This window comes from Macaca fascicularis, chromosome 7 (assembly GCF_037993035.2).
Source record: "Macaca fascicularis isolate 582-1 chromosome 7, T2T-MFA8v1.1".
Classification (NCBI taxonomy): Eukaryota; Metazoa; Chordata; class Mammalia; order Primates; family Cercopithecidae; genus Macaca; species Macaca fascicularis.
The window spans coordinates 144,149,837-144,172,724 of record NC_088381.1 but is presented as its reverse complement, the minus strand read 5'-3'; the positions used below and the strand labels follow the sequence as shown (position 1 = coordinate 144,172,724).

The 22,888-nt window shown below is 38.0% G+C and overlaps 1 protein-coding gene across 19 annotated transcripts in view; it reads right to left on the bottom strand.

Moving 5' to 3' along the window:
• GPATCH2L (G-patch domain containing 2 like) overlaps positions 1-22,888 on the bottom strand; it is a 75,306-nt gene that overhangs the window by 25,010 nt on the left and 27,408 nt on the right. For 12 of the 19 annotated variants that reach the window (XR_012416014.1, XR_012416016.1, XM_073997921.1 and 9 more), the window contains 2 exons: positions 20,629-20,714; positions 5,212-5,306 (listed from right to left, as the gene is read on the bottom strand). Coding sequence is in view for 13 of the 19 variants with exons in the window: in XM_073997921.1 (XP_073854022.1) it covers positions 5,212-5,306; positions 20,629-20,714 (181 nt within the window). In the remaining 6 variants the exon portion in view is untranslated. Of the gene's footprint in view, positions 1-2,546; positions 2,664-2,697; positions 2,939-5,211; positions 5,307-20,628; positions 20,715-22,888 lie in introns of those variants that run through there. The other 7 variants (XR_012416015.1, XR_012416017.1, XM_005561849.5 and 4 more) reach the window with 2 other exon arrangements.

Below are 22,888 nucleotides of genomic sequence, written 5' to 3'. Positions count from 1 at the left end.
ATGGCAGAAAAAGAGCACAATCAGGCCCAATATTTTTCCATAAGATCACTAAAGACATTCTGGACAGGAGACATGGCTTGTGCAGAGCTGTCCTGTATACTTCAGAACACTCACCGATCTGGATCCTATCTGCTGAATGCCAGGAACATTCCCCAGTCATTGTGACAAACAAACATTTACTTCACATTTCCAAATGCCCCTGAGCGGAGTGGCACAAACCATCATCTCCACTCACTCTGCTAAGAACAAATATATACTAAAATATGGCAAAACCTAGGAAAGTTTGGATTTTACCCTGTCACCCAATAATTCCACTCCCAGAAATGTAACCTAGAACAGTAATTTTCAAATTTCGGGTCACAAAATCAATTTAGTGGGTCATGACCATTACTTTTTTTTCTCAGTGAAAAAAATAGAAAGTATCAGCACGCACCCAGGATTTATTTCAGATTTACATGTGCAACCAACACACATATTCAAACATGAATTTCTTATTGTGGGCTAATGTAAAAATATCTTGAAAGCTGTTACTCTAGATACAAGAGTTTCTTGAGGGCAAAAGCTTTCAAACATTTTGGAACTTCACCAGAGCAGCAGGAAATACATTTGACAACTCAAATCTCTCTCTCTCTTTTTTTCTCTCATACACACACGCACTCACAACAAACTCAGGCACACATACTCACTCATATTTAACTGGTAATAAATTTCAAGAAACTATACCTACATGGTCACCAAACTGCAGTGAAAAAAGCACTACCCTAGAAAAACTTTTTTTTTGTTGTTGCTATTTTTTACTACAGTAAAATACACATAAAATTTGCTATCTTACCCATTTTTAAGTGTACAGTTCAGTTGCATTAAGTACATGCACACTGCTGTGTAACTATCACAACTATTTATCACCAGGACTTTTTCATCATCTCAAATGGAAACTTCGTACCCATTAAACAATAACTCTCCCCATTTCCCTCTTCCTTTGGCCCCTGGCAACCACTATTTGTCTTTCTGTTTCTATGAATTTGACTATTCTAGGCAGCTTATAAAAGTGGAATCATACAATATTTCTCCTTTTATGTCTCACTTATTTCACTTAGCAAATGTCTTCATACAATTTGTAGCATGTAGCAGTTTCATTCTGAATAAGAAAGCCTTTCAAGCTACATAATATTCCATTGTATGTATACAGCACATTTTGTTCATCCAGCAATGGACATGTGAGTTGTTTCCATCTTGACGATTGCAAATAATGTTGCTGTAAACAGAGGTGTGCAAAAATCTATTTTGAGTCTCTGCTTTTCATTCTTTTGGGTATATGCACAGAAACAGAATTGCTGGATCATATGGTAGTTTTATGTTTAATTTTTTGAGGAATTTTTTTTACATACTGTTTTCCACAGCAATGCACAATTTTACCTTCCCACAAGTACTGCACAAGGGTTCCAATTTCTCCACATCCTCACCAACACCTGATGCTCTCTGTTTTTGATACAGCCATCCTAATGAGCGGGAAGTGGCCTCAAAGAATGTTTGCACTTGTTCTCTCAGAGAACAGTGCAGTATTTTCCATAATAGCATAAAACAGGAATACGGTCCAAATGTCCATCAAGAGCATTTAATTACGGTATATTAATCATATTCATACAATGGAATACTATATACATGGCAGCTGAAAAATAGATTTTGGCAGGACAAAGCATGACTGAATCTCAAAAACAGAACCGGGTGAAAGCTGCAACATAAAATATGACATACTTTGATTCCATATACAAGGGTTCAAAAACACAAAACTAGACAATATATTGCTTGAAGATACATATGTCTGCTAAAACTACTTGAAAAAAAAACAAAAGAATGACAAACGATAAAAAACAATCAGAATAACTTTTACCTCTGAGGAGAGCAGGGAGAAGATTTTTAAAGAAGATTTTAACTTTTGAAAAAAGAAAATTTTAACTTTTTCTTTAAGTGAACGGTAGGTACATGGATATTTGCTGTATTTTCTTTACTCCTTACATATCTGCTATAAACGTTCTTTTATACCCATTCAATATTTACTAAGAAACATGTTTAATTTTAAAAAACATTTAAACTTTAAAAAGAGACAGTGGGCAGTAAGAATTTGCCCTATGACTCCCGAGAAAAGGGACATCCTAAAATGGAACTACTGAATCCAACCATGTGGTTAGAGTACATCAGGAATCACTCTGTTTCACCTTTAAGATTCTAATAATTTATTCTTACAACAAATAACTAGTGGGTTTGTTCCACGGGCTAGGTATTCATTTAGATGCTAGGGGTACAGTAGTGAGCAAAACAGATACGCAGTCCTGCTCTTGTGAATGCATCTGACAATCCATTTAACAATTCAAATCTCTCTCTCTCTTTCTCTCTCTTATGTCACTGACCTAGTATTTGAAACCTGATGTAACTAATTAGCAGATTAACTATTCGGTATCCTTCTGAATGATACTCTAAGCACACATATCCTATCCCAGAAAGAGAAAGGTCAGAAAAAGTTTTGGGGATAGCTAAAATATACTCACACAAATAGCTGGGTTCTCAACAGAATTTCTGATCACCTCAATTCCGCTTTATCAAAAGCCATGTGTTTACTTTTTGAAGGATTGGAATCTGCATGCCGATGGCTCTGATCTACCATTCTGATGAAGAAAATCATTTCAAGAAAACGAAGTCTGGTTTTCATCTGGGTTTATTACGTTTTTTACAGCTACTTAGTCTCAAATTTTGGAGAAGATAATCCATTTTTTTTCTTTTCTGAGTACATTCTTTAAGAGCATATTCAGCTAGTTCACTTCAGCAAGAGGGAGACACTTGCGGGAAAATCCCTGCTCTGGTGTATCAAGTCTCAGAAGCAGGTTAGCATGCTTGCTCACTAAGATCCAGGATGGAGTTCTGTGCAGTAGACACTTGCAGGCTAGAAAGCCATAAGGAGGGGAGAATGAAGATACAAAGAAAATAAAGGTGCTACACTTTCAAAATGGGTCTATTTAACAACCCTATGGTCATTTATGGTCTTTTTCCTTGGCCTTTTGTTACTATTAGTACAAAAAGACAAGGAAGACATACTGTTTCTTCCTGCTCTTCACCTCTCTACCCTTATTAATATCTTTAAATTCAGTCAATTTCAACTCAAAACTTTCTACCAGTGGGGGAGGGGAAAAAAGGGAAAAGATTTGTGGCTGCATGTTTAAGAAAGAAGCTGAATTCATCACAGTGACAGGGGAGAGTGTTGGCAGAGATCTGAGCTATTTATTCTTTTAGGAAAATCCTATAAAGAATGACACAAGGAAGCCTCTATCTGCAGTCTTGTTCATCACACTGGTGAAGAGTCCGATAACAGATGTATGCAGTAGCGTGATTTAGTGCCAGGAGCTGGCCCCTGATGTGTATTAATACAGCGGCAAAGCGGAACGCACCTCTCTTCATCACTCATTCCCATAAAAGAGGTGGAATCCGAGATGGCCCGATGTTAGGCAGAGCAAGCCCATTTGTTCTACTGACTGATGGCACAGACTCAGGCTATGTCCTTCACCTCCATGGGGCACTCAGGTTGTGGGTAGAAAAAAAAGAAAATGCTCAGTGAAGCAGGGCTTAGTCAACAAGTGAGAGAAGAGGAGCTGGGCTCAGGAGGGGAAATGTTTAATGCTCAAGTCTTGTTTAATACCCACCCCTACACACGTACATTTCCCAACCTGAATATGGAATGAGGATTTTAAACTCTTCCCAATGGTTCGTTCCTCTCTTATAAACAATTAAAAGCTAAAACCAGAAGCTAGATATTAAGGAGAAAAAAAAAAAAGAACAAAAAGATAAAAGAGGGGTGGTTTTCTTTTAATGCTTCCAATACCATAGACTGAATGAGGATCTGAGTTTTGATGCGGGGTCATAGTCTGGACTTGATCCTATTGTATATAAAAAGAAGAACACCTGCAGTGCTCGAGAGGACAGCTCTAGAGTCACAGGGAAACTGGTCTGATCTTGGCTCTGCAATTTATCAACCATGTGGCCTCAGGGAAGTGATTTAAGCCTTGGTTTTCTCATGTGTAAATTGGGAATAAAAACAGCGTCTACCTTACAAGGCTGTTGCAAAGATTAGGTGAAATAATGTTTAAAAAGTGTTCAGCTCAGGGCCTGGCCATGTGGAAAGCACTAAAAAAAAAAAAAAGGTACTATAATCATCAGACCTGTGATGAAGACTGTCCAGTATGAACCACCATCAAGCAGATACCACAAACAGAAGCTCAAAGAGGACAATTTCACAGTTCACCAAAACTTACTAAGTCAAGGTAGAGGATAGGGCTCCCTCCCCATCTGTCTGAGGTTTACTCTCTATTCAGCTATCAACTGCTCTGATCTATATAATAGGTAGCATTTTCTAAAGAAAATAAAATATTTAATGACATATTCAATATCCAGTTTTCTCACAGAAATATTAATAAATACATAACTCTCCCCTTTTTTCCATTGAAGGATAACATACACACAGTGAAGGACATCAATCCTAAGTGCACAGCTCCAGATTCTACCTATGTAAGCAGCCATACACCCCACCAAATTCATCATATGGAGCACTGCCAACAGCCCAGAAGGTTTCCTTGTGCCCTCTCTTGGTCACTGCCAGCCCCACCCCCCACCAAAGATAAGCACTATTTTGGCTTCTACCAATTAGTGTTAGTTTTGTTAAAAAAAAAAAAAAAAAAAAAAAAAAAAAAAACCTGAAAAGTTTTAGCCTAAAAAAGTTTTTAATTAGGAATGTCATGACCAATAAAATATTAGCATTCCACTTATAAAAGCAGTGAGAATGTACTGTACCATATGCAAAATAAGAAAGTAAATAACCCCGTGTGACTGCCTGACTGCTGATTGAACTGCCACCTCACCTGGACTTTCATTAACATGGACCTAATTTCCTGTCTGTGCTAAAACAAAAGCTCAGATGACTGGAGATTGCTGATAGTGGAATACAGGGTTTCAAACTCTAGATAGTCATGTAACAGCGAAAAAGCATAGACTTCAGAGTCAGCGAGAACCAGGCTAATTATTTCTTGTAGTCTCAGTTTTCCCATGTAAAGTGGGAATAAAATGATCTACACTATCACAAACATTACATGAAAAGGTATACGAAATACATAATTTAGTGCCTGACACACGGTACATGCTCAATGAATGATAACTGCATGTAATCACCTGCACTGGGGCTAGACAAACATGCTGTGGCCACTGGTTTCCGCTTCCTCTTGATGTCACGTGAACATGGTGGTCCCCAATGTACATTTGCCTGTCTGCAGATGTAAGAAGAGGAAAAAGGTTTGAACTTTTTAATTCTTATTGTAAGACATTACATGTAGCCCAGTTTAAATCCTTAACCCATTACAGACATAAATAAAATGGGCACCGTCTTTTGCCATTAAGCATTGGGACAACATTATTCAGAATTAATAATAACTCACTCTTTATCCACAATACACACCCATTCTAAACTTTTTACCTGATTTCAGTGTAAGAGGCATTCAAGATTAATTTCAATAAATATGTGTTGCATTACATGCTTATTTTTATACAATTATTTTTCATAAAAACTATAACCACAATTGTTCTAAACTCACTAATGAAATACTTACTCCCAAGAGGTAATATATTGAAAAGTTTAATGCTGCAAGAACACAGATATTTGCACAGAATTTTAATAGGAAGTTTAACCTCCTGCCATGTAAATCTGAATTTTTAATACTGTCTACATCACAAGTTAAGTAAGTTTGGCTTCTGTGACTTTTAAAAATACTAATTATGTTTATTATTTTACAGGCAAAAAAAGAAAATAAAAATATTAATTATGTGACAATATGTTCCTTCATCTGAATATTCAGCTTATTTTAAAAGCAAATGATTCTGTGAAAGACAATGGGCTTAACACTGAACTAGCTGGTATGCTATTTTAGTTCACCACTGTTCCCCAAGAATGTATTGTACTGTATGCAAATTAAGAAGTAATATAAAAATCTTTACGTATGTTACAAAGTATTCAGCTCAGGGCCTGGCCATGTGGAAAGCACTAAAAAAAATCTTTATGTATGTAAAGATTTTGTCCCTCTCAAACTAGACAGATCCTGCCCCTGATTAAAGACCAAAATGAGTCTCATCTTTACACAAAGTGTTCCCTTGAACATTTGGGGCCTCATCTACCATGAAGCAATGTTTAACTGGTGTGCATATATCTTGCTTCTCTGATGAAACAAGAAGGCTTAATCTCTTTGAGATTAAGAACAGGGATCTTGAGAACAAACTTTATTTACACTTCTTTGATAATTTTCCAATGATCTACCAACCTTGGCTCAAGGCACACTGGCGATCCTCATCAGCTGTTGATTAAAACTGCTATGAATGAATAAAAGTTCTAAAAATCAAATGGCCAACTGAATGAACACTTAAAAGTGGTTAAAATAGTAAATTTTATATTATGTACATTTTACAATTTAAAAAAACTAGCCAAAGTAAATAACATATAAAATTATACCAGATAAACTCCTAATCAGTAGTCCCAGCTAAGGATCAAGACCCTTAGTAGTTTTAAAACTGGAACCTCAGACAAACCTAAGAAAACCTGGTTAGCAAGGCAACAAGACAGCTGGTGAATGGACAAATTTTTTGACTCAGAAAGCCCCCAAAATAACGTGCACAGTTCAAAGGGGTGCATGCATGCATGTGCGCGCATACACACACGCACACACACACACACTTTCAATTCTCTAAATAGCAAAAGCTTAAGAGTCAATTCAATTTATAAATAGGAAAACATAAGAATTTGATTAAAATCCTAAGAAACTAGGAATGTGAAGAATGTTACAGGCTGAGATTTATAATACAAAGCCAGTGGTTTGGAAAATTCCATCCAAAGCACCTTTTATTGATCACTCTGTCCTGTACAGAAAATTAAGTCAAATACCTCATGAATAATTAATTCTGAAAGCCCAAATAGTTAATTCTAAATAGCTAATTATAAATGTGTAAAGTAGAGAAAACACTTCCTTTTTCGTACCTTATCCTGGGAATAAGTCTAGGGAGCATGCTGATTTAATAACAAATTAACATAGAGGACAACATCAAAGGTAGACAGGACTTCAGTCTGAATGGAGTGGTGGTAATTCCCTTTGAAGTCCAGACACAAGCAGAAAATAAAGTTGACATGACAAAATTGTGTTTCTCCTCAAAACAGAAATGTGGAACACATACAGCATCCATCTTTTCCACAAACATGGGACTTGAGTACAGACCCAAACTGAGACTATCCAAGCACTCTGATCTTATTCAATCATCCTTATCCTTAGGCATGATTCAGAAGGAGAAACAAAGTCAAACAAAGGCTAACATAGTCATGTATAGTCATGCTTCTTTCCTCTTTATCTGAAGCTCATTAAAGGAACCTCCAAAGCTTTTCAGAAAAAATGTTGACACCATTGCTTCAAGCTAAACCATGTTACTGTTAGACATCAGGATGGTGGCGCTCTACAGCAGTGGCAAGGGGGAAGACAGGCAGAGAAAGAAGCACAGGGAGCTTCTGGGGTTCTTCTGATAATGCTCTTTTTCTTCATCTGGATGCTTGTTACTTGACTGTAACTTTGTGACTATTCATTGAGTGTATATTTCTTTGTACTCTTCCCTGTATGTTTATCCTTCAATAAAAAGTTAATTAAAAACATTGCTTCTTCAAGATCACAGTTTACAATATGCTGAGTTTCATGAGACAGACGCAAAATGAGAAGCATAAGTACTCAAGAAGTATATTAAGATATTAATTCTTGGAGTATCAACTTGAGCTACACAAATACTGCCTTTTATTTGCCCCCATCCATCATTTTCACCATTTTGCATACTTGACATATGTCAGTAACATGGGAAAAGGCCCATATTATCAACTCTTTTATGGATCTAGTCATTACTACTTATCTCACACTTTCAAGGAATGATAGTGTCATTTTGGAAGTAAAAAAAAAATTTATGCACTACAATGTTTAAGTTTTTAACAACTTTTAATGGAAATGCTTATTTACTTTAGCAAACTGCGAATAAGTATTACTTACCTATTATTACGCACACAGGTTATTACACTGCAACATCTTAGGGTGTTATTGGGGGTTCAGTGGCTCAGGTGGTCCTTCCACCACCCTGCTCCTCTAGGCGATATTGTTTAGCCTTCAGGTCAATTGTCTCTACATTAATTGATCCTTGACTGTTATGCCTCCAGCATATTACTTCTCTCTGTGGTAAATGGTCTACTTCTACCACCCCATTCCCACCTCTAACTGTTGTCTTGAATATCCTAAATACTTCAGATTTTGTAAATTCCTCTGGTTACAACAGGAAAGAACTGAAGACTTTCTAAGAAATCAAGTAATGGGCCGGGCGCGGTGGCTCAAGCCTGTAATCCCAGCACTTTGGGAGGCCGAGACGGGCGGATCACGAGGTCAGGAGATCGAGACCATCCTGGCTAACATGGTGAAACCCCGTCTCTACTAAAAAATACAAAAAACTAGCCGGGCGAGGTGGCGGGCGCCTGTAGTCCCAGCTACTGGGGAGGCTGAGGCAGAAGAATGGCGTAAACCCGGGAGGCGGAGCTTGCAGTGAGCTGAGATCCGGCCACTGCACTCCAGCCTGGGCGGCAGAGCGAGACTCCGTCTCCAAAAAAAAAAAAAAAGAAATCAAGTAATGAAGTTTGTTAAGTGAATTATTTTATTGTAAAAGTAATGTACTTTTGTGGACTATTTCCTTTCTACTAAGCAGTTTTGTTGCTTCTTTCATTGTTCACTAAATTTTTACTGAGCACCTACTCTTGCCAAGCACTGTACTAAACACTAGGAATATAGTGATAAACAAGTGACAATCTCTGCCTTGATGGATCTTATAGTCAAGTTCTACCTGCAGCTGTGCAGCTTTTCAGATTACAGAATATGAATAACAAAGAAACAAGGGTATCAATAAAGAGAAGGTATGTTCATTTTTAAAACTCAATTTAAATGATCCTTCCCTCTTAAAACATTTCTCTTAAGACACATTTCGAGGTTGGAGAGCTATTTCATAGGAGGTAGAATAACATCATGTCTTAGCAGTCAGTATACGAGGACATTTTTCTCTATGTCCCTTCCTAGACAAGATTTGGGGAGGGAAGAAGAGAAACGATCAAACTGTTATAATAGGACAGTAAGACATTTTGCTTCTGTCTTGATTTTAAGTGAACATTAGTACTGCTAGAGTTTACAGCTTGGGAAAATCTATTTTTCTATGTGAAAGCCCCATCCACTTGGAAAGAACCCTAGAGGACAAAGAAGGAAGAGGACCCAGAACAAGCCTGCTACACAATGGAATACTATTCAGGCATTGAAAAAAAAAAAAAAAAAAGAGTAAATCCTGTCATTCACAGCCACATGGATGGAACCAGAGGACATTAGGTTAAGTGAAAACAAGCCAGGAACAGAAAGTTAAACACCATCAGTTCTCACTCATAAGTGGAAGCTTAAAAAAGTTGATCTCATAGAAGTAAAAAGTAGAACAGAGGATACCTCCGGCTGGGGTATGGGAAGGGAGGGATAGAAAAGGATTTATTAAAAGATATAAACTTAGAGCTAGATAGGAGGAATAAATTCTAGCATTCTACAGTACTGTAGGGTGACTATAGTTAACAATTATATATTACACAGTTTCAAATAGCTAGGAGGATATTGAATGCTTCTAACAAAAAGAAATGATAAATGTTTTGAGCAGATGTATATGCTAATGACCCTGATTTAATCACTACATATTGTATGTATTGAAATGCCACTGTATACCCCATAAATACATACAACCATTATGTGTCAGTTTTTTAAAATAAAATAAAATTTTAAAAAGAAGAACTAAAAAAAAAGAACAAGCCTGGGGAAAAGAAGAAGGAAGCTGGGTGCTTAGAGCAAGAGGATTCACAGGCAGGAAACAGAAGCTGTCATGCAGCATGGCACGTCCAGAATATTAGCACAGCCCTGCTCAGGAGTAAAGAATACTACTATGTGTGGGGCTGGCAGGGCTGCCTGTATTATTTTGGGGAACCTTAGCATGTGGGTAAGGCAACTGCTACAGCTTCGGCTTCCTATCGAAGAGGTAGTTCCAGTTTTTTGTTTATCTCCAAATAATTCCAGATCATCAAGGGTTGCAGACATAAAAAATTAAAGAAGGGAAGGAAAAATAAAGAGGTTGACCACCTCTCCAACCCCATTTTCATTTAGGGGTACTTAACAACCACTTGGCTCCTTTTCTTTTTAACGTGTTATTTATTTAATGTGTGTTATTTTACTTTGAAAGCATCACTGTTTACTCTCAAAATGGAAACTAAAAGAGGGACAAAAGCACAAATGCGGTAACAAAAAGGATAAAAAGAGTCTAAGCTTCTCTTTCTCACCAACACAGAGACCCTTCCGGCAAGTAGAAAGGGTAAAAGATTAATGAGATATTTCAAAACTATTTTTCAAGAGTAGTATATGGTTGTTCTCGGGTTGCAAACCATGTAATATGTTAGGGGAAGTGATCTTTCAATTAGGCATAGTGTATAAAAGGCTAAGTATTAAGTTAAAGTCTCCACCAAGTTAAAACTTAATTCTCAACTGGAGTGGCAAATGGTTATCAGAATTATATAAGGAGCTTTTACTAAATACACATGTCCCTATCAAGATCCTAATTTAGTAGGCTGGGCAGGAGTGGGAGGAGAATCAGTAACATACTTAAATTTTTCCCTGGGTAATTCTGATAAGCACCTACCTACTTTGAAAATTACTGAGTTGAAAAATCTACCAAATTCCCAGAGTCAACCTAGTCAATAATGCAGGTCTAACTATTCAACCTAAAGAATAATAGAATGATTAAATTAATATACACTTAGATAAAAATACTATTCCCCAGTATATACGCAATTAGAGAAAAGACAGGCTATGCCTTTTCTGTTTCATCTGATCAGGGCCTCAGGGACAATCTTCACTCAGGCCAGTAAAACCTGGGGCATATGCTTCTTTCACAGTGTTAAGTGTGGGATCAGTACTTCCCCTAAGAGTGTGACAGTTTCCCCACTGTGGTGGCATTTGCCAGGGCAGAGTTGGAAGAAAGAGCACTAAAAGCAAAAAGTACACTCTTTTTAAAAAAATTCTTATCCCAGAAAAAGTCACTAAATTTGTGTGAAGGTGAATGCTGAAGATTAACAATTAATGGAAAGAGGATTCTTTCTATCCAAGCATAAACACAACATTTCTGTTTTCTTTTTTACTGCAGGTAACTGAAAGATCAGGTGAGTTGTTAAAACTGCAGTGTTACTTAGGAAACTGGGCAGATCACTATGTCCTTGGGGCAGGAATGTACTTTTAGGGAAAAAAAAATACTTTGAGAAATACATGCATGTTAATAGAACCAATGTTGGCAAAAAAATAACTGAAGTGACTGCTTTAGATTTGGAACAAAGATGTTTAGAGTCACTCCTATGGAGAGAAAACAGTCTGTCTGCCAATGGCAAGCTAGTTTAAGGAATAGTTCACCTTCAAAAATCACTCATTTTTAAAGTTAATGAAAAGTTCGTTTTTTTAATATAGAATAAAAATCCTCAAAAAACTGGGTATGGAAGGAACATACCTCAACATAATAAAAGTCATACATGACAGGCCCACAGCTAGTATCATACTGAATGGGGAAAAACTGAAAGCCTCTTTTCTAAGATTAGGAACATGGTAAGGATGCCCGCCTTCACCACTGTTACTCAATTTAGGACTGAAAGTCCTAGCTAGAGTAATTAGACAAGAGAAAGAACTAAAGGGCATCCAAACTGAAAAGGAAGAAGTCAAAGTATCCTTGTTTGTAGATGATACGAATTTATATTTGGAAAAACCTAAAGACTGTACCACAAAACTATTAGTAGTGATAAACAAGTTCAGTAAAGTTGCAAGATACAAAAAAACAGTAGCATTTCTATATGCCAAGAGTGAACAATCTGAAAAGGAAATTTAAAAATTAACCCCATTTATAGTAGCCACAAATAAAATTAAATACCTAGGAATTAACTTAAAGAAGTAAAAGATCTCTATAATGAACATATAAAACATGGATAAAAAAAATTGAAGACACCAAAAAAATGGAAAGATACTCCATGTTCATGGATTGAAAGAATCAATACTATTAAAATGTCCATACTACCCAAACCAATCTGCAGATTCAATGCAATTCCTATCAAAATACCAATGACATTCTTCACAGAAACAGAAAAAGGAATCCTAAAATTTATATGGAACCACAAGAGACCCAGAAGAGCCAAAGCTATCCTAAACAAAAAGAACAAAACTGAAGGAACCACATTACCTAGCTTCAAATTATCCTACAGAGCTATAGTAACTGAAATAGCATTGTACTGGCATAAAAACAGACACACAGACCAATGGAACAGAACAGAGAACCCAGAAACAAATCCACACATGCAGAGTGAACTCATTTTCAACAAAGGTGCCAAGAACATACACTGGGGAAAAGACAGTCTCTTCAATAAATGGTGCAGGGAAAACTGGATATCCATATGCAGAAGAATGAAACTAGATCCCCTATCTCTCAGCATATACAAAATCAAATCAAGTAGATTAAAGACTTAAATCTGAAATCTCAAACTATGAAACTACTATAAGAAAACACTGGGAAAAATCTCCAGGACATTGGTCTGGGCAAAAATTTTTTTAGTAATATCCCACAATCACAGCAACCAAGCCAAAAATGGACAAATGTGATCACATTGAGTTAAAAAATCTTCTGCACAGCAAAGGAAACAATCAACAAAGTGAATAGACAACCCACAGAATGGGAGAAAATACCTGCAAACTACCCATCTGACAAAGTGTTAATTTTTTTTTTTTTTTTGAGACGGAGTCTCGCTCTGTCGCCCAGGCTGGAGTGCAGTGGCGCTATCTCGGCTCACTGCAAGCTCCGCCTCCCGGGTTTACGCCATTCTCCTGCCTCAGCCTCCCGAGTAGCTGGGACTACAGGCGCCTGCCACCTCACCCGGCTAATTTTTTTGTATTTTTAGTAGAGACGGGGTTTCATTGTGTTAGCCAGGATGGTCTCGATCTCCTGACCTCGTGATCCGCCCGTCTCGGCCTCCCAAAGTGCTGGGATTACAGGCTTGAGCCACCGCACCCGGCCAAGTGTTAATAATGAGAATATATAAGCAGCTCAAACAACTCTATAGAAAAAAAATCTAATAATCCAATCAAAAAATGAGCAAAAGATTTGAACAGATATTTCTCAAAAGACATACAAGTGGCAAACAGGCATATGAAAAGGTGCTCAATATCACTGATCATCAGAGAAATGCAAATCAAAACTACAATGAGATATCATCTCACCCCAGTTAAATTGGCTTACATCCAAAATACAACTAATAATGCTGGTGAGGATGTGGTGAAAAGGTAACCTTCGTACACTGTTGGTGGGAATGTAAATTAGTACAACCACTATGGAGAACAGTTTGGAGGTTCCTCAAAAAAACTAAAAATAGAGTCTTTTTTGACTCTATTTTATGATCCAGCAATCCCATTACTGGGTAAATACCCAAAAGAAAGGAAATCAGTATATCAAAGAGATATCTGTACCCACAAGTTTGCTGCAGCCCTGTTCACAATAGCCAATATTTGGAAGCAACCTAAGTGTCCATCAACTGATGAATGGATAAAGAAAATGTGGTGCATATACACAATGCAGCACTATTCAGCCATAAAAAAGAATGAGATCCTGTTATTTGCAACAACATGGATGAAAATGGAGATAATTATAATAAGTAAAGACCAGGCACAGAAAGTCAAAAATTACATGTTCTCACTTATTTGTGGGATCTAAAAATCAAAACAATTGAGCTAATGGAGATAGAGAGTAGAAGGATGGTTACCAGAGGCTGGGAAGGGTAACGAGGATGGTGGGGAATGCGGATGGTTAACATGTACAAAAAAAATTGAAAGAATGAATAAGATCTACTATTTGATAGCACAACAGGGTGGCTATAGTCAATAATAATCTAACTGTACGTTTTAAAATAAAAGAGTAAAATCGGTTTGTTTGTAACACAAAGGATAAATGCTTGAGGGGATGGATATCCCATTCTCCATGATGTAATTATCATGCATTACATGCCTATATCAAACCGTCTCTTGTACCCCGTAAGTATATACACCTACTATGTACCCACAAAAATTAAAAATTAGAAAGTTAATAAATTTCAATGTAAAAAGGGTATTTGTTTTCTATACTTTTTCTTTAACACAAACAAGTAACACCAGGAAAAAATTTGATGTTTCTAGGGACCAAAGGTCATATATATCATATATTCCAATTATTCTCCTTAATTACTAATCTGTTCACCTCAATTATTTTTAACAAAAATTTATGGAGGCCTACCCAATGTAACATACTATGCTGGATGTGCAGAGGGAGATAAAAGATGACTGAGCTGAAGTCCTGTCCCCAGGAGCTCACAACATAGTAGGAAGGCCAATTTCTAAAGAAAGAATTAATACTCCGAGACACTGAGTTGTAATCAGAGAACAAGTAAGTGCTAGGGTAAAAGGAGAAAAAGGAGGATTAAATCTAGGGATTTAATCCCTAGATTAAATGTGCGACTCCTTTCTCACATGCGATTTTACCTTTAGGGTTTACTGACATTTATTAAGCAGTCAGAACGGGAAATATTTTCACAGATTTGCACCTGGGAAAAGATCTAGGCCTATGGCACTAGGAGCAGCTAGGAAGGAAAAAAAAAAAAAAAAAAAAAAACCACTTCACAATTATCATAGGAAACAGAGGAGGCTTATCTAACAGGAAGTGATCCTAGCAATTCCACTAATGGTTTTCACTTAAATCTAACCCTCAGTAGTCTGTGACAAACTGCTCACCGGCACCTGAAAATTCTCCCTAATCTAATTCCCTTAGCGGGGCTAAAGTAGGCATATCATGAAGCTGTTTCATGCCACCCATAAGAGTCGAATCATTTCACATCAGTTGGAAAGATGGGTATGTTACAATGGAAAAACAGAGAGACAGAGAAAATGCTTTCATCATTCCACTTAGGCAGTAAGATGCCAGCCAGCTGACAGCCACTGTCAATGAGACCCTCCAATAGAGGACAAAAGATTCAAGAACTGTGTACTATACAATGGGCAGTTCCAATAGGCTTGGGCAGCCTTATAGACAATACCACAGCAGAAACATTGCTTCATACATGGCCCAAACTAAGGCACTAAAGAGGTGAGAAAGCAACACTGTACTTCACAGCATCAACAGATACAGGACTAATAAAAGGTTCCTTCCCCCAAGCCCTGAGGTAAAACCTCAGGCTGTTTATTATGGCTCCAAAGGTCAAAATTAATAGCATGAAGTGAGTCTTCTTCTTACTCTTTGAAACTCCTTGTCAAGTGGCACAGCCAGCTGGGCACACAACTCTGATATGTAGATCATAACGTTTGTGAACACATAAAATGAATTACAAATGAGCTCAGCCTATCCTATTTCAACTCTCTAATGGGCAGGAAGGTCTCTCTGTCTTTTTTTTTAACCCCAACTCTGTCCAAATGCCTCCTCTTATAGACCATTTGAGGCCATTTAAGCACCTCAAGAATCTGTATTACATCTAATTAGCAAATGACTCTGGAAGCCAACTCAAAGTTTTTAAAATTGCAGTTATCCTAAGGACGGGGTAGGGCAGTAACTACATAACAAAAATTTACCAGGATGCTAAATATTTACATATATTATTTCATTTTGATCCCCACTCAACCAATTTAAAAAGTATTGATATTTCCATTTTAAAGATGTAGAAATTGAGGTATGGGAAGATTAAGTCATTTGCCTGGGTGAAGCCAGGATTCTCACCCAGGTCTGCCTGACACTAATATCCACACTCTTAATCTCCTACCACCTATGCCAATGGTCTATGAAGAAAGTAGAAGTTATGAAACTTTTCATCCATTCATTAAGAAACATGTATAATATTTGCATACCAGGCTTATATCTGCCATCCTTACTGCAACTAAAAATAAGATTTCCCAAAGAAAAAATAGTTTATTTACAAAGGAAGCTGACCTATATGAAAAGAAGATATCAGTACTTTGCTATTTCAGAGCTTAAAGAAAGAATAAATTAAAATGGTAATGCATGACCAAATTATCTTCCAAAATAAAGGAAAGGTCACTACAAGTTGACCTTTCCTTTGAGTTGGAGAAAACTAAAACACTGCCATGAAAAGTTTTTGCACTCAAAAACTGCAACTGGTGACTTATGCATCACACAGATGCAACTGACCTGTATGTAGCAATTGAAAATCCTACTTATCATTTTCTTTGGTAATAACAGTAAGAAAAGCTATCCTTCACAATCAACAAATCTCTCATTTTGGGAAAAACTGCTTGCAGCACTAGTCTCCTTATTACAAGTTTGTGACTGTGCCCTTAACAATACCACTGCCTCTACCAGAACGCCAATCACACCATCTGCTGTTTGAGCAGCAGCAATTCTTAACACCACTACCAAGTATTACACCTTTAACAGCAAATCCCAATACTAGCAACCAAAACAACCAAACCAAAACAGTTGGTTTACGGATTTCACCCACACGGCCAGCCAACAATCCAACTATCCATACAGCCACCTGACAAAACTCTGCCCCCCCATTTATTAAGAACTATGTGCTGGGCACTGTGCAGATACTAACACTCTTCTTTACCTGCAGTAGGTTCTCCAAAACTAAAAGAAGTCCAGGGGTCTACCTCCCATAAGGAATGGTGCATACCATACCAAAGCACAGAGTTCGTGCCAATTATGAAATGGGAGCCCCTATTAAGCAAATTACAAAGCACCAGTCACAAACCCATATGCATTTAGGACAACAGTTCTTAACCCTGGCTGCACATTAATCACCTAGGGAGCTTTAAAATAATGCCAATGTCTAGGCCTCATTCCAGACCAATTAAATCAGAATCTCTGGAAGTAGGGCCCAGCATGGATATATTTTCTTAAAGCTTCTTAAGTGATTCCAACTTGCAGCCAGGGTTGAAAACCACCAAGTTAACTATTTCCAGAGTGGTATTCCCGAAATCCATAAATCTATTAGATGGTACAAAGACCACAAACCCTCCCATCCACTGCACCTGTCATCTGGGCTGTATTAAAACGATACATCAATAAAATGTTACTTTAAGATTATGGTCCAATTATTTATTTGTTTATAGCAATGAAATACTAAACAAGAGAGGATTTTAGGTCATGCGCCATCCTCCCAATGCCACCTGCCCCCACCTATTCTGAGAACCAGAAAGGCATACGGTTCTAGCAGGGAGGAAACTGTTGAAGAAGCAGCCTCAGCTCAGTAACCTGACAGGAGGGAACCTTCATAGTTCAGGCATGATTATCGAACTCTTTGTGCTCTTAAAGGAGAGTAATTATAGGCATGTGAAAAAAGGGAAGCACTCCCTGAGGAACTCTTCCTCACATGCTTCCCAAGAGGCAATAGGGCCATTAAAAATTCCATGATGAAGAGGAAAAACAGCCTGGGAACAGCCAGGAGGCAATACAGCAAATTAATACACCAGCCCTCCTCGGGGAAAGCTGTGATAAAACAGGAAACACTTCTCTTTGCAAAATAAAATTATACCACTAATGATAACATAGTCGCCACACACACACACACACACACACACACACACACACCCCATGCTAATGATGCATGTGAAATTTCCAATGCTGTCCAGATGCTTTCAAATAAATGTTTCCCTACTACAAATAAAATGGGACAGAAAAAGATACAATTTCCATTCGAAACAGTTTTTAGTATAGTCTTTCACCTGCTTCTTCCGCCACTTACTCCTTCACACTCCTCCTTGGTGCCAGGCTTTTGCTAAATGATCCACTCTTTGCAAAGCCTACTGCCTGGTTCTGAATCCAGTCTCATCAGTCTGCCACACTGGACCTAAACGGTTCCATCCTCACTAACCCCCTGCTGGGGAGGAACTATTACAAAGGAGTGACCAGTTGCCCTGAGAGCTCAGTATGTCATCATTCACATTTTCTAAACATTGCATAGAAGTCACTTGCGCTGATCATTTCCTATGGAGCAGTGGTTGCCAAGTTTTATTGCTGTGCACCCTCAAGAGTAAAAAATCTGAAAAAAGATGATATGTGTAGTACATACACATAAAATATAAATACATGCTACTAGACACAAATGTACAATTTAAAACAAAAAAAAAATTGAAGGATCAGCTATCAATAAATATAAGTTTAAAAATGTACCTCCCCTGTCCCAAAAAACCTTCATGTATGCAACCCACTTGGTATCTATTGCCCTGGGTATGATGTCTAGAAGTAAGGACAAAGAGGATGTATGATTATCCACATTCTCTCTCCTTTGCTTTCAGCAATGGTCCAAAACAATAAGCAATATTACCCTAAGGCTGAGTACATAGAAGCACAGTAGAGACTTCCTTAGGTTTCCAAGTTCAGCCACAAACACTGCCAGGCAAGAGAGTGAAGACAGTGATACAGATAATGAGATACACAAAGAAACAAGAAGCTAATGCCTAGTCCAGCCCCAGGATAAGGCTTTTAAAAGAAACAGGAAGCCTAACAAAAGTACGAATACTGATCTCAGCACAGCACAGCTCTAGGTAGCACAGGTAAAGTGAGGAGGGAAAGTAATCCACTTTCAGCATTCTGACATGGTATCATGCTACTCAAATCATTTTCCCAAACAGTATACACAGACATCATTTTATTTGGTATTAAGACAAACAGCTGAAGGACTGTTTTCCTATGGATTAAAATCTTGTTGTCTTCTCTGACAGCTTGAGCACAACCTCTAAAAAGATTTCCCTGAGCCTCGAAGTTAGGGGCCCCTCCTCTGTGCTTTTTCAAACCTTTATTGTAATTGTCAACTTCCATACCTGACTTTCCCATGAGAACATAAGCTCCTTGAGGGTGGTTTCTAAACAAAGAGGCTGGCTCACAGCAGGATCCCAGCAAACGCTGAATGAATTAATGATGAATAAACATCATGCTACTGAAGGAAACGCCTTACTACTAATAGTTTATATCACTCCACAATTTTCCACATTCTTTTTTTTTTTTTTTTTTTTTTGAGACAGGGTCTCACTCTGTCATCCAGGCTAGAGTGCAGTGGCATCATCACAGCTCACTAAAACCTTGACCTCCTGAGCTCAAGCGATCCCACCTCAGCCTGCCAAGTAGCTGAGACTACAGGTATACGTCACCAGACACAACTGATTTTTAAAAAAATTTTCTGTAGAAACAAGGTCTCACAATGTTATAGCCTAGGCTGGTTCCACATTCTTAATAACACCATTTGTGATGGTCTCTCTTTTCAAAAGACATTCTGTACAGAAATACCAATATTTCAGTAGAAAGATCTCGCAGTAGGTTATGGTGCAAAATTTATTATTATAGCCCACAGTAGAAGTTCTAACTGTATCCACAAAAGAGTAACTTCTTTGTGCAGCCTGCACCTCAAAAACTATGAACATAACCATTTAAGAACTTATTAGGGAAAAAAACAGTTATCAGAACCTTGGAAAGAAATTCTTTGTGCCATCAGAAACAATAAAACTTCTAGGGTCCAGCCTATTAGCTACTCTTTTCTGCATAACAGCCCTGTAGGGGCTGCTACCATTAAAACCATATTTACTTCCCACGTCACCTAAAAGAATTTATATTTGTAAGGAGTCATTCATTTGACTAATATATATTAATGCCTAACAAGTCCCAGATACTGTGTTAGGGAGTTATCAGGAACCAGACAACATCCCAGTACTCGGAAGCTTATATTCTCGTGGGAAAGACTGAAGGATAAAGTGAAAAAGAAAAAAAAGAAAAAGAAAAACCAAACCCACTAAAATAAACTAATAAGCAAATTCATTTCAGACTGTGATAGAGCAATAAAGGAAACAAACAGATAATGAGCAGGAAGTGCTGGAGGTGGCCCCTTAAGACGGGATGGTCTGAGTGGTCCTCCTTGACGAGGTGGCACCTGAGCTGAGACAAGCAGCAGCTCAAAGACAGTTTTCCAGTCAAAGGGAAAAAGAGCAAACGTTCAGAGGCAGGAAAGGACTGCTGCAATTTTTGAAGAACAAAACAGAACTCCCTGGTACTGCTGGATCTCTCCCGGACAGAGGGAGAAAATTATACGAAAGGAGGCTGTACATGCAGGAAGAAGTCAGATTATGCAGGGTTTTACAGGGTCATGGCAAGGAACATTAATAATGTTCTTTGAAGATGGGGCTTTTAGCAGCGGAAATAAAATGAAATATGAGCCAGAAGACCTAGGTCAAAGTTGAGACTTAATCACATACTAGCCTTGGACCACAGGAAAGATACTTCACTGCTCTGCCTCAGTTTCTATATCTGTAAAACATCTATCCACCTCAAAAGATTCCTATGGATTAGGAGGATTGTCAGGATCAAATGGGATACTGTACACAAACATATTTTATAATTTCAGGAGTAAGAGAATGGAATATAGTATTGTCCAGAAGCAAATAACAGCTACTAAAAGACAATTACCTGGCAGAGCAGTGTGCTGGTGAACATCTTCGGTGAGAAGCATCGGCAAGAACGTCCAGTGAGTAAAGGGGAGACAGGGGATTGAACTGCAGGAATGAATAAGACTATTTTAGTAAGGCTTACAAGAAACGGACCTGATCCTAAAGGGTAACCTACACTTTGATTACTTTTCCCCTTTGACTGTCCAACTCTTTTGTCAAACACAGGCACTGTTCAGTAAAGTCACGCATATTTAATAGTGTGCCTGTGAATGTACCCAACCTGATCTAGCATGTCAAAAAAAAAAAAAAAAAAACCCTAATCCTTATTAAACAACACTTTTTCAAAAACTTCTGATATACAGTAGTCACTTAAATGGCAGAAGACAGTTTTTTCCACATGATGTAACAGGAACTTGTGCCTGCTGATCATCAACTATGTATCAGCCCTTGTTCCCAAGATTAGCATGAAATTACCTTTTCATTTCCTTATCCTGGCAAATGTTTCCAAGAATAACTGACTGGTTGGCACATAACAGCAGCATCACATTGTGGAAAGAGAACTAGACTAAGAATTAGAACACCTTTTAGTTCCAATCTACCACTGATGTACTGGGTGTCAAAAATTACATAACCTCTGAGCTTTACTATCCTCATCTGTTAAATGAATATATCACTATCTGTCTTACCTAATTTTTTTTTTTTTTTTTTTTTTTTTGAGACAGACAGTCGTCGCTCTATCACCCAGGCTGGAGTGCAGTGGTATGAACTCAGCTCACAGCAGCCTCCACCTCCCGAGTTCAAGCAATTCTCCTGTCTTAGTCGCCCAAGTAGGTGACATTACAGGCACCCACCACCACGCCTTGCTAATTTTTGTTGTTGTTGTTGTTATTGTATTTTTAGCAGAGACAGAGTTTCGCCATGTTGGCCAGGCTGGTCTCGAACCCCTCACCTCAGGTGATCCACCTGCCTCAGCCTCCCAAAGTGCTGGGCTTACAGGCGTGAGCCACTGCGCCAGGCCTGCCCTACCTATTTTACTTTCATTACTACCATATTGCTTTTAGAGTATAATTTCAGTTTCTCATCTGCAAAAACATCTATTTGACTTCAAAATGTGGCAGTGAGGATCAAATGAGATCCCTCACTTTATGTTTGCTAGCTTTCTTTGGACTTTTTCCACAACCAATAGTCCTCTCCAAAAAGTTTAGAACTTAATACCTTGTGACATACAAAGACTGGAAGACCCTGGAATGATAACTTCAAACGTGTTTTATGAGAATACAAACTAAGCAACTGTTCTATCTGCCACAGAGGTTCCAATCTTGGTTCTACTAGCTGTATGACTTTGGGCAAATAGTATGAATCTTATAGATCTCCGGTTCATCATTTGCAAATAACAGATCTGGACCAGGTGACTGCCACAGGTCCTCTTCTGCCTTTAGATCCTCTGATGCAAACATGATTAGTGCTCTAGCTTAGTGTTCCCCAAACTGCAGTCTCTCACATACCACCTTCATGATTTTCCTTAGCTGCCTAAAACCTGTACTACTGTTTACTTATTATTTTTCCTCATATCAATTATTTTTGCTCAGCTTTGTCCTTACTACATTTCTGTGAAATAACAAGCTTGATATAATAATTACATCTTTTCCAATGTAAACTGTAATACATAACTTAAAAATTGTGTGTCCACATGCCATCTAAAATCATCTCATACACATACACCAGTTAAGTCTTCTACCACTCTAGTTCATTTTGAAACAGCAGATTCATAATGAAGATTCCAAGTCTAAAATGTGGATCATGTGTATCAACTCAATAAGCTACTAAGTCGTTAAAAAAAAAACACGACAAACAGGAAGACTACAACTTTTCACCTGTCAGTGTTCATCTATTTTACAACTAATCACCAAGATAAAGCAATCCTCCAAAAAAAAAATCACAAAGCTTCACACATAAAGAAACATATCGATAACTACTATGAATTAATTTTTAAATTGTGAGCCCTCCACATGGGCCTAAATATGCCAAGGGCCCCCCTCAGGGGGTTGCTAGGGAAAAGACTAAGAAGGAGAGGCTCTACGGCAGGGGTCCCCAACCCCAGGGCCGCACAGCAGGAGGTGAGCTGTCAGCAAGCAGCTGCTTCCCATCACTGGCATTACCGCCTGAGCTCTACCTCCCGTCAGATCAACAGCCACATTAGATTCTTATAGGAGTACAAACCCTACTGTGAACTGAGCAAGCAAGGGACCTAGGTTGTGGACTCCTTATGAAAGCCTAAT